Source organism: Eptatretus burgeri, chromosome 8 (assembly GCF_056783735.1).
Source record: "Eptatretus burgeri isolate ZD-2024b chromosome 8, Ebu_testis_v1, whole genome shotgun sequence".
Classification (NCBI taxonomy): Eukaryota; Metazoa; Chordata; class Myxini; order Myxiniformes; family Myxinidae; genus Eptatretus; species Eptatretus burgeri.
In genome coordinates, this window is record NC_140968.1 from 100508596 (window position 1) to 100521891 (window position 13296).

The 13296-nt window shown below is 40.8% G+C and overlaps 1 protein-coding gene across 4 annotated transcripts in view; it reads right to left on the reverse strand.

Annotated features, from left to right (window-relative positions):
* Positions 1–282: 282 nt before the first annotated feature.
* The window catches only part of LOC147022399 (solute carrier family 12 member 6-like), a 120277-nt gene continuing 107263 nt past the window's right edge, over positions 283–13296 (reverse strand). For all 4 annotated transcript variants that reach the window (XM_085893261.1, XM_085893260.1, XM_085893259.1 and 1 more), the window contains 4 exons: positions 7537–7644; positions 4242–4489; positions 4021–4154; positions 283–847 (listed from right to left, as the gene is read on the reverse strand). In XM_085893261.1, the coding sequence (XP_085749387.1) occupies positions 756–847; positions 4021–4154; positions 4242–4489; positions 7537–7644 (582 nt within the window). In that variant the 3' untranslated portion in view covers positions 283–755. The remainder of the gene's footprint in view (positions 848–4020; positions 4155–4241; positions 4490–7536; positions 7645–13296) is intronic.

Consider the following 13296-nt stretch of genomic DNA (forward strand, 5'->3'; position numbering starts at 1 on the left):
ATAGAGGACCAAAAGAATGGATTGTGTTGTCAGCCTGGATTTTGGAACTTTAACTCCGAATCTTTACAGGACGTTATTCAAAGTAAGTGGTCTACATGGGATAAGACACTCTTGTTCAAAAGCTGTGATCAAGTGGTCTTTTTGTCGGGTATCAACTTCCCATCGGTGTACTGCTTCGGCATTCACATCAAAACGAATGTTTCAATGGAGTGAAGAATATGGAGGCCAGCAAAGCATAAATAAATAAAAACAAATCTGCAAAAAAGGCAAATTCCACGACACTTGAGGCAAATTATTTATTCATCAGCAAATCATTTTAAGAACAAGAAGAAAAATGAAAAACCGCGACGGAAAAAATACTGAACTTGTTCGACCCACCGATGCACTATTTGACTAACTAGTGGGACAACAAAATAAAAACACAGTGCAAACTACACAAACATGAACAACTCGTTTACCATGTCAAACTGACCAATATTTGTAGTGTTCAACTGAAAACCGAGCAGTAAGCAGGTGAAGGCTCAGAGTAGAAAACGTGACATTAAGATAGCAGTTTGAACTTTGGTCATTCTGACAATGTCCTATGAATAAATTACAGAAAACGTCCCCTTTTCAAATCTCTACAAACTGCTCGAACAATCTAAAGATTAATACTCACCAATGAAATGAACCTTTGGAAAAGAAATCAAAGTGTTTTCAAATGATTTGATCCTTTCATGTTCCATTTTCCAAGGCGAGCGATGGATGCAGGAAAATCAGGAGTAAATGGTGATAACCTCCCGACCACCACCTCGTACCAGCAAAACCCTCTCGAGACCTTCCGTAAGAACCTCGAGGAACTCCATGTCTGTCGATGTAGTCAAGCGGCACCCATACCACACCAAGAGCGACTGAACAATAATCATTTGGATATAAAGCGCTGTAAAACAGCAATCCGATGCTATATCAACTCAAGCGTTCATAGAACACCTTACCCCGAGCACGCTTGAGGAAAAAAAGGGGCATGGGAGGGGTCTTTTCAACGCTTGCTTTGCGTTTCTGAGCACGAGCCACCATTTTTGTCTGAATCTTACTGTTACTCCACCCTCAGAGCTTGCGGCAAATTTGATTGGTCAGGACGGCATAATATTTTGTCCAAGTACTGCTAAACTGAAGGTTTTTGTAAGGACAAACAAGGAGATTTGTGTTCTATAGTGTTCAAGTATAAAATTATTTTGACATAAAATAGTCACGCGTCCCTTTATGATGCCCCTAAAAACAGTAAGTTTCCTGTTTGGAATGATTTTCAATTCTATTTGACTACAAGACCGACTGAAGCAATTGCTCTACAGGGCTATGCGCATGCGCACTCGGAATGAGACGCCGTACAATTACCCAAATTCAGAGCCAATGTACTGCTAAACTGCAGGTTCATGTTCCAATTCGTGTTCTCGAGTGTTCAAAGTGTAAAATTAAATTGAAATCAAGTTGTTCCACGATCATAAAAGTGATCCAATTGCCTAATCCCGTTGCACTACGCACACAGGTTGAAAACGGAATCCCTCACTTTCTATTGTCTGCACTAACCCCTCATAACCCACTGGAATATCCACACCTATGCATTCACCTTGCAGTAAGTTTGGGATATTCCTGAATTCCTATTTACCTATGTTATACGGGCGATGACTGAGGAAGCAAACAGAAAAGCTGACGCGAGCTGACTGGCTGGTCCGCTAGCTAAACCCGCCTAACATTAAATTGTTGGTACACCTTAGGAGGAATCAAGTGAAACATAATCACAAGTTCTTCAACTCCTATATTCCCATTCAAAACAAAGTGGAAAGTTCCTCATGTACAAAATACAACATGCGAAACTAAGTCGCAAGTTCAAAATCAACTCCATGAAACCGCGACACCGAAACAAACGAGTCCACGAGACGGCAATGAAAAACCGCGAGTATTTGCCGGAGGTTTCGTCAGGAAGACGAGTCGTGAGAGATTGTCTCCATGGGAGGAAAGATGAACACCTCGGGCTAACATAAGCAGGGTAAAAGAGTAAATACACCGCAGTAGAATTAGCACAATCACACGGAAAATCGGCTGCATAAATACACATGCACAAACATTTGCCATCATGAAGTCGAACATCAGCCTCATTGATGCAGAAACACAAGGCCTGTTGCTCACAATTGTATAGAAGTTGCTATTCTTGTGCCCTCTACTTCTTTTCTCCCTCTGTGAAACCCTCTCCTGGTTAAACCCCGAAACTCCAGGTTTACTGCAACCTCATCTCTTTTGTCCCTCTTCTTCCATTTATGGAACCACCTTCCTGAAACTGTTCCATTTCTTACTTTCCTTCAGGGCTTCAAGTCAGCAGTGCACCATCATCTCATCATTCTCCCAAATTTTTTCTACCCCAACCCTCGACCTGCAAGTCACTGTGTATCCTTCCCACCTCTCGTGTGTTTCCTTTTTCTAACCGTTCGCTCATCCCCTTGCTTGACATATCCACATGATGCCGCACTGCGTCATTTGTCAGTCTGTTGCCGTTTTGGCCTCCTTCACCTTGCTCTACTCCAAATCTACATTTTGTATATACAATGGCCTGCAAAGGTATTCACCCCACTCCAAAGTTTTCACATTTTGATGCCACGTGAGCTTATTTCATGATGCTTTCAAATCAAACTTAGCATATGGAGTCTTCACAAACTACTCCAATGTGACAAAGCTAAAAAAATGTAGATAAAATGTGAACAAGTTCGATTAACAGAGAAAATCAGATGATTCTCAGTTGCATAAGTATTCACACCCTTTGCCTAATTAACCCCAAATCACTTCAGGAGCAAATTATTTGTTTGGAAGGCTCTATGTCCGAGATGAGGGTCAGTGTTCATAATTCAACAATATCCCGTTCCCTTCACAAAGCTGGCCTCTTTGGACAGGTAGCAAGAAAGAAGAAGCCATTATTTAAAAAGACTCATATAAAAGCTTGTATGGAGTTTGTGAAAAAATATCTTCATGATACCGCAGACATGCGTTTTGTGGTTTAAATTCAAAGCATTACGTCTGAAGCAAGCCGAACACTGCACATCATCCAGTCAACACCATCCCTACTGGCAAGCATGGTGGTGGCAGCATCATGTTATGGGGCTGCTTTTCATCAGCAGGGACTGGAAAACTTGTCGGGATAGAAGGGACAATGGACGGTGAAAGGTACAGGAGAATCCTTGATGAAAACCTGCTCGAGTCAGCCATGAATCTGAACCTGGGTAAGAGATTCACATTTCAGCAGGACGATGATCCGAAGCATAAAGCCAAAGCCACACTGGAGTGTCTGAATCGGTATAAAATAAATGTTCTTGAGTGGTCCAGTCAAGGTCCTGACTTGAACCCAATTTAACATTGATGTCGAGACTTGAAGATTGCAGTTCATCGACGATCCCTATCAAACTTGGCAGAACTAGAGAAATTTTCACGTAAAGAATGAGTAAAGATTTCACCATCTCACTGGACAAAGCTGGTAGAGACCTTCCCAGAAAGACTCACAGCAGTCATTGCTGTAAAAGGTGCTTCCACTAAGTACTGACCTGAGGGACTGAACACTTTTACAACCAGTGAATTTTGATTTGTACACGTTTTTTGCAGGTATTCCTGACATGTAACCTCCTTCAACTGCAACAGTGTTTCGTTTGATCTCTACGATTGTGAATAAAAAAAGTTAATTTGGAAAAATTGTTTCGACATAATTTGTAATTCATCTAAATGTGGCATTATTGGTAGGAAGTGAATACTTTTGGAGGCCATTGCTCTGTATAAGACTCATTCATTCTGCCTCTGAGAAGACAAACAATAAATTTACACAACCAGCAGAAAAACAAAAACAAATGATAATCCAAAATTAGCATGTTCACCTCCAGAATATTTGGGCGCAGCAATCTCTCCCACATTTATATCTGAAGAGCCACGCAGCCAGCATCGTGCCCTGAGGTTTAGTGAGTCTATGGAGTGAGACATTCAAAAAAAAGCTTTCAATAAGGATACAGTTTTCATCCGCAGAGGTATTCTTTGGCGCCCCAGGCATATTGAGCAGCACGAGACGAGCATCATGCGAGCGGCTTACAATCACCTCATTAAGCCTGACAGCTGTGTGCATTCGCCGCACATTTGAATGATCTCTGTCACAAAGGCAGACCATGTTCACGGGATTAGCATGTAATCACATTTCAGGTTGCACATACCACAAATTACAGTAAAGTACTCACGGCTGAATGGTAAGCAGGTCACCAAATCCAGAAAAATTGTGAGCAATGGGCCTAGTACTTGTACTGCTCTCATCAAGGTCTCCGGTTTCTCCTTCTGATTCTTCTGCTTTCCGGCGAGCCATTTCTGCCAAATACTTCTCTTTGGTCCATGTCATGTGGACACGGCTCGGAATCGCATCGATCTCATCTTCCTCCAATTGTACGCTCTCCGAGTGTGGAGCCACAAAACGGTCTTTCACCATTTGAACCTTTGGTAGAGACAAACAGGGAAGTCATCAACAAGTATCATTGCAGAATCATCAGATTATGAACAAGAGAGAGCAAGTTGATTATAGCAGCAGTGAGTGGAGAAGGATCAGTGAGTGTTGATGCAGTGTGGAAGTTCGAAGCTTTTTGCCTCAGAGTGCATTGCTGCTTCTCATCTGCACAGGTCTGACCTGAAGACAATCAAAAGGCCAATACACTCTGCTCGAGGAGACTAATCACTCTTGGGTTGTTAGCAACCAATGACCAAAAACCTTTCTGTTAAACATGAAAATTTCTTAAAAACAATTTAAAGTTAATATCACAATCACAGGCAAATCAAGGAGTTTTGGCAAATGTACAGTAATTATCCAACCTACCACAGTTGCTCGAGCAAGCTGTGCGTCACATTGCTCTGGGAGGTACTGCAATGATCAAAATCAGACTTGCAACATAACGACAATCAAACTAGAATGGCACTCTGTAGGGTGCATACCTCCACCAGACTGAACAGTTTACGTTTTGTATTCCACTGATGGGCCAGATCTCCAGATCTGCATCCAGAACTGAAGCAAAATATAATCCGCTTGTTCTTGCCACCTACCCAACTCATCCACCAAGTTTTGACATAATCCGTCCACAACTTAAAAAAAAAAATCAATACTGTTGCGGTTCTGTAAAACCGCATGCCTCCAAGGCAATGGCACATAACATACAGCGATCCCAACACAGTGATTTCCATGGTATGTGTATTAGTTAGTCCTTTCCATTTGTCTAGTGGCAAAAAGGGAAAGATGCGTTGCGTGGGACTCCTTCAGTTTGGGATATTTCACCTTCAATCTTTGCGTTCCTCCACTCCCTTTCTCTCACACGAAACAGACGAAGAGAAACCAAGCAAGCGTGCAGCGAGCGCCTCATTTGCATTTGCACGCCAATTTTCCATTAAAAATTGCGCGCCAATTCTCAACCGCCATTTCACCTCAGACCTTCATTTTGCTCCCCAAACTATACCACGCTCAACACAACCAGTTCATGCTACGATTAAAAATCCCCGCAACAACTCACGCTTACACTTTCCATTATAAACACGACCATTACTCACAATCTCGTTGCAAGGAACCACCACCTCTTCCCCACAACGTACTGCTACTTCACTACAAACGCCACAACGTGCTCCTGCTACTCTACAACCACCTCAACTGTCACGTACTCATCAAACACTTACCACAGCCTCAAAAGACACGGAGGAGATGTAGGTCAGGTTATTTTGGGGCATAACTCAAAGCGCGAACAAGTGCTGAAGCTCGTTTAAGGACATACGGGTAGCGCAGGTATTTCCCTAAAATCCAACATTTGAATGAGGCCAGCGCACGTTAGGGTCCTGAAAGCACCTTCAAAAACCACGACCCCATGTAAAGGTCAAGAGCTCCGGGGCGTGCCCGTTGGTCGGCGACTGAGCCATTTTTCATCTCCGGGGCCTGGTGGGGCATGGCTATGACCGCAATGGACTAATAGGGGAGCTCAATTTCGCTAGAACTCCATTTGATCTGATGGTTAGCTCCTCCCCTCACCCTTGGCTAATAAAAAGAGCGCATGCAGCTCATTCTGAGCAGATCGCCACCCGAGGACTGAGCAGATCGCTGAGGACAAGCAGATCGCCAAGGCTAGAGCTGGAGAGTATCGCCAGAAGAGCAGATTGCCAGGGACGGAGCTGAGCAGAAGACGCCAGAGCTCGACAGACATCGGACCTCGCTGGGGAGACACGTGGCGCAAGGACAAGCATAGAGTCAGTGTGACCAGGCGTCGGGTCACACTTTGCTGCTGTGAGCCGGGACTGCTTCCATTTCAATGTCACTCTTTTAGCTTGCATCCTGCAGTGACATTTACACGTACAAACTCTTACACGATATACAATAGGATCTTTTCTCTCACGCATCTTTCTTCTACCTTCTATCTCTCGTCTACTGTGGACGCAAAAGAACAATCAACTCGGGCAAGCCCGACTAACTGTTCTTTTCAGAGAAAAACCTAAGACCGAACTAAAGAGTGAGCCAAACTGACCTGCACCTCACATTCTTCCTCGCACCCCACATTACATTACACTTGCACTTCTGAAACACACCCTAAACACCCTCAGTATTTCTCCCTCCTCCCCTTTCCTAAGCATTCTGGGCTGCGCAGGTCTGCCGGCTGTGCCAGGTATTGAGGTCGTTGATCCTCGACTGTTTCTATCTCTCTTGGCTATCTAAAATTTTCCTTGGCTGTGTGTGTGTAATGGCGCCTGTTGTAGCATAAGTTAAGACTGTATAATCATTTTCGGGATAACTCTGCACTGTCTTCTTTTTAAAATATTGTTTGCGTTTTGCTGCACCACACATGTTCCCAGCTCGTTTTTGTCTTTTCCTCCATGAGTACAACATGGCCCATACTCAACTTAGCTGGGACGTTATTCCCCAATAATCTATGCAATAGCCGGTACGTACTTGGCAGCTCTGCTCAGCAGCACCTGATCCGGTAAGTAATCTAAATAACGCAAGTATGTATCGAGGGCGTGATTCCCCGATAAGGAGGTCACATGTCCTTAGGTAAACATTTGTTAGATGGAGGACCCCAAGTCATGTGCTCAAGTTATTGGCATTCGCGGTCAATTAGCGACCCACAGCGACACAAAGTTATTCATGTGCAACGGCCTCCGATTACCAGTGAGTCCGGAGAGGAACCCGGGACAGCCCCTCCCTCGTGGTTCCACTATGACGTCGGGTCCATAATCATGTTTTTGGCCCAATCTTTCAATGGTGAAGAATAACTTTAAAAAATTTTTAAATTTTGTATCCGGATCCTAATCTTCACCAAAATCGAATTGTCAACTTGTCCTCGTCACACACCAAAGCTGTCCACAAAATTTAATCTGAATCCATCAACAACTTTTTAAGATATCCTCCTCACAGACAAACAGATGGACAAACAGGGGTGAAAACATAAACTCCGCCCAGCTTTGGTGGTGGAGGTAACACGAGGTAAGGGATGGACACCTGTCAGACCTTGGGCTCACCTCTCGCTGCTGCTCTGACTTGGAGAGCCTCATTTTTTCAAGCATTTGCGATCGCTGCTCCATCATTAGTGTGCGTTCATACGTGTATGCTGAGATGTCACTGTCATGCTAAAAGAGAAAATGGGTGAAATAGACAAAAATAATTCTTTACAAAAGGTCTTCAATCTTTGTCATCCTCACTTTATCATCTGGGTTTGCACATGACCAAATTATATCTTTCATTTTTTTAAACTGCTTCCCGAAAACACTATATATATCGACCTACAATATATATATATATATATATATATATATATATATATATATATATATATATATATATATATATATATATATATATATATATATATATATATATATATATATACACACATATACATTGTTACGGATCTGGAAACGATAAGCATTCAACATACAGATGTCCCAAAAGTCAGTTATGTCGTTAAGTATGTGTGTAGTCAGATCCCCTTCCTTTTGTCTAGTGGGAGGATTAAAGGCATGCGTTGCAATTTCTTTTAGTTAGGTTATTACATCTAACAAGCCATCTAATCTGCATGACCTCTCAGCCCATTACGATCCACGGTACCATCGCGCTTGCAGCCCTCGGTTCGCGGGCCACAGCGCACCTTTGCCCGAGACGGATTCCCGAGGATGTTCGAGGCAATTTCACCACCACGACCTTTCTCGAACACGCGTGCAGGGGAGGGTCGGCTTTCTCCAAACAAGGCCGAAACCCCGCCCCGGAAAGGTATGCCGTGGGACCCTGCCCAATCAAAGGCGGACAGCGAGGTGTGTTCACCAAGGCCCCTCCCTGCTGAGGGAGGTCCATAAAAATCCCCGAGCACTCTCTGAGAGCAGAGTTTTGTTGGGTTTTTGCTGTCACGAAAGGATTTTTGCTGTCACGAGGGTTGAGCAGAAGGTTGTTGAGACGGCGAATGTGTCTCTGCTGGCCCTCTACAAGGAAGGAAAGAGTGACCCTGAACCCCCTCTGTGGACCCCAGCCATTCACCACCTGAGCTCCGTCACGAACCTCGAGTCCCACACGTGCGACTGGGGACCAAACCAGCGACCATTGTCAGGTGCCGCAGCACAGAGTACGTTCTCCGACGACCAAGTACCCATCCGAACTCTGACCCCCAGCTTGTCTCTCTGCTCGGCTGCGAGGTTCCAATAAAGAACTCTGGGTTTCTTTTCATTTGTGTGTGTGTCTGCGTGTGGGCCCGTCTGGTAAGTAGAACTGAATAAGTGTTTTTGGAACATTGTAAATACTGCTTGCATATTCGCATTAAGTCTTGCCTTTGTCTTTTACTGTAAATAAAACTTGTTAGAAATGTCCCCAGTTCGTTTCTGTCCTTTCTTGAATTGGTCCAGCATCGTTTGGATCTGAGTTTAGGCGGGGTTTTATCCCCGATAATCCATTCATCCCAGCCGGCATGGCTTTGGCAGTTTCCGCTCGGTTGCACCCGAACCGGAGTTGGTAGTTGGTAGTTGGAACTCCACCACAGTCGGTAGAATGACCCGGTTCGAGCAAGACGTGCCGAGGGCGTGGTTTCACCGGTAGTCGAAATCGCGTAGTTAATTAGGTAAATTGGTTATAGACAAATAGACCCTACGCTACGCAGTTGAAATATTGGCGACCACGGTCGGTTCAGCGACCCGCCACGTCACGGAATTATCCGGAGCGACGGCCTACAATTCTGGGGAGTTTGGTGGGAGACGACGCAAGCTTTCCCCACCTAGTGGTCGTTCTCGCCACCGACCCCCGGCCCACAAATATATTCAGTGGGGAGAACAAGTATTTGATACACTGCCGATTTTGCAGGTTTTCCCACTTACAAAGCACGGAGAGGTCTGTAGTTTTGATCATAGGTACACTTCAACTGTGAAAGACGGAATCTTAAACAAAAATCCTGAAAATTACATTGTATGATTTTTAAATAATTAATTTACATTTTATTGCATGAAATAAGTATTTGATACATCAGAAAAACAGAACTTAATATTTGGTACAGAAACCTTTGTTTGCAATTACAGAGATCAGACATTTCCTGTAGTTCTTAACCAGGTTTGCACAGACTGCAGCAGGGATTTTGGCCCACTCTTCCAAACAGATATTCTCCAGATCCTTCAGGTTTCGGGGCTGTCGCTGGGCAACACAGACTTTCAGCTCCCTCCAAAGATTTTCCATTGGGTTCAGGTCTGGAGTTCAGCTCCAGTTCATTGGGTTCAGCTCGGCCACTCCAGGACCTTGAGATGCTTCTTCTGGAGCCACTCCTTAGTTGCCCTGGCTGTGTGTTTCGGGTCGTTGTCATGCTGGAAGACCCAGCCACGCCCCATCTTCAATACTCTTGTTGAGGGAAGGAGGTTGTTGGCCAAGATCTCGCGATACATGGCCCCATCCATCCTTCCCTCAATACGGTGCAGTCGTCCTGTCCCCTTTGCAGAAAAGCATCCCCAAAGAATGATGTTTCCACCACCATGCTTCACGGTTGGGATGGTGTTCTTGGGTTTGTACTCATCCTTCTTCTTCCTCCAAACACGGCGAGTGGAGTTTAAACCAAAAAGCTCTATTTTGGTCTCATCAGACCACATGACCTTTTCCCATTCCTCCTCTGGATCATCCAGATGGTCATTGGCAAACTTCAGACGGGCCTGGACATGCGCTGGCTTGAGCAGAGGGACCTTGTGTGCGCTGCAGGATTTTAATCCATGACGGCATAGTGTGTTAATTATGGTTTTCTTTGATACTGTGGTCCCAGCTCTCTTCAGGTCATTGACCAGGTCCTGCCATGTAGTTCTGGGCTGATCCCTCACCTCTCATGATCATTGAGGCTCCACGAGGTGAGATCTTGCATGGAGTCCCAGACTGAGGGAGTGTGACTGTTATCTTGAACTTCTTCCATTTTCTAATAATTGCGCCAACAGTTGTTGCCTTCTCACGAAGCTGCTTGCCTATTGTCCTGTAGCCCATCCCAGCCTTGTGCAAGTCTACAATTTTGTCCCTGATGTCCTTAGACAGCTCTCTGGTCTTGCCCATTTTGGTGAGGTTGGAGTCTGATTGATTGAGTGCGGACAGCTGTCTTTTATGCAAATAACGAGTTCAAACTGGTGCAGTTAATGCAGTTAATGCGTGGAGAATGGGAGGGCTTCTTAAAGACAAAACTAACAGGTCTGTGAGAGCCGGAATTCTTACTGGTTGGGAGGTGATCAAATACTTATTTCATGCAATAAAATGAAAATTAATTATTTAAAAATCATACAATGTGATTTTCAGAATTTTTGTTTTAGATTCTGTCTTTCACAGTTGAAGTGTACCTCTGATAAAAAATTACAGACCTCTACGTGCTTTGTAAGTGGGAAAACCTGCAAAATCGGCAGTGTATCAAATACTTGTTCTCCCCACTGTATATATATATATATATATATATATATATATATATATATATATATATATATATATATATATATATATATATATATATATATATATATATATATATATATATATCAGTATAATTCATTTCAAAACACTGCATAAAGATATCAGTAGACTTCATTTTAAAAAACTGCATATGGACATTAGTACTCTTCATATTAAAATATTGTATATAGATATCAGTACACCTCATTTTGAAATTCTGTAAATAGACATCAGTATACTTCATTTTAAAATACTGCATAAAGATATCAGTATACTTGGTATTAAAATACTGTAAATAGACATCAGTATACTTCATTTTAAAATACTGCATAAAGATATCAGTACACTTGGTATTAAAATACTGTAAATAGACATCAGTGCACTTCATATTAAAATACTGTATATAGATATCAGTACACTTCATTTTAAAATACTGTATATAGATATCAGTATACTTCATTTTAAAATACTGTTTATAGATATCAATATACTTCATTTTTAAATATTGTTTATAGATATCAGTATACTTGATTTTAAAATATTGTGTATAGATAGATATCAGTATACTTCATTTTAAAATACTGTATATTGATAGATATCAGTATACTTCATTTTGAAACACTGTATATAGATATCAGTACACTTCATTTTAAAATACTGTAAATAGACATCAATACACTTCATATTAAAATACTGTAAATAGACATCAGTGCACTTCATATTAAAATAATGTATATCGATATCAGTAAACTTCATTTTTAAACACTGTAAATAGATATCAGTATACTTAATTTTAAAATACTGTAAATAGGTAGATATCAGTATACTTAATTTTAAAATACTGTAAATAGGTAGATATCAGTATTCTTCATTTTAAAATACTGTAAATAGATATCAGTGCACTTCATTTTAAAATACTGTATATAGATATCAGTAAACTTCATTTTTAAACACTGTAAATAGATATCAGTATACTTAATTTTAAAATACTGTAAATAGGTAGATATCAGTATACTTAATTTTAAAATACTGTAAATAGGTAGATATCAGTATTCTTCATTTTAAAATACTGCATATAGACATCAGTACACTTCATTTTAAAATACTGTAAATAGACATCAGTACACTTCATATTAAAACACTGTAAATAGACATCAGTACACTTCATATTAAAATACTGTATTTAGATATCAGTACACTTCATTTTAAAATACTGCAAATAGATAGATATCAGTACACTTCATTTTGAAACACTGTAAATAGAAATCAGTATACTTCATTTCAAAATACTGTATGTAGATAGATATCAGGAAACTAAATTTTAAAATACTGTAAATAGACATCAGTATACTTAATTTTAAAATACTGTATATAGATAGATATCAGTATTCTTCATTTTAAAATACTGCATATAGATATCAGTACACTTCATTTTAAAATACTGCATATACAGTAGATATCAGTACACTTCATTTTAAAATACTGTAAATAGATAGATATCAGTATTCTTCATTTTAAAACACTGCATATAGATATCAGTACACTTCATTTTAAAATACTGTAAATAGATAGATATCAGTGTACTTCATTTTAAAATACTGCATGTAGATATCAGTACACTTCATTTTGAAACACTGTAAATAGAAATCAGTATACTTCATTTAAAAATACTGTATATCGATAGATATCAGTAAACTAAATTTTAAAATACTGTAAATAGACATCACTATACTTAATTTTAATATACTGTATATAGATAGATATCAGTATTCTTCATTTTAGAACACTGCATATAGATATCAGTATACTTCATTTTGAAATACTGCATATAGATATCAGTATACTTCACTTAAAAATACTGTATATAGACATCAGTATACTTAATTTTAAAATGCTGTATATGGATAGATATCAGAATTCTTCATTTTAAAAAGCTGTATATGGATAGATATCAGTATTCTTTATTTTAAAACACTGTATATAGATATGAGTATACTTCATTTTAAAATATATACAGTGGCAGACAAAAGTATTCACCTCCCTCCAAAGTTTTCACATTTTGATGTCACCTGAACTTATTTCATGATTTTCACCTACTTGCCCCCCTCCCCAAGGGGGTGTTCCACTTTAGTGGAAGTCTGTGTTAGGGTGTATATCCGTGTTAACTGTTAAGATAGCAAATGGTGGCATTCCTCCAAGGCCGCTTCTCATAACAAAAACAACTAGAAGGGCACTTGGTAGAGCGCATACCTCCGCCATGTAATGCCTAATCCAAGAGAACATATCGGGCCCAATACATTTTCAAAATATCATGCAATATATTGTTTTTGGCCTTATCT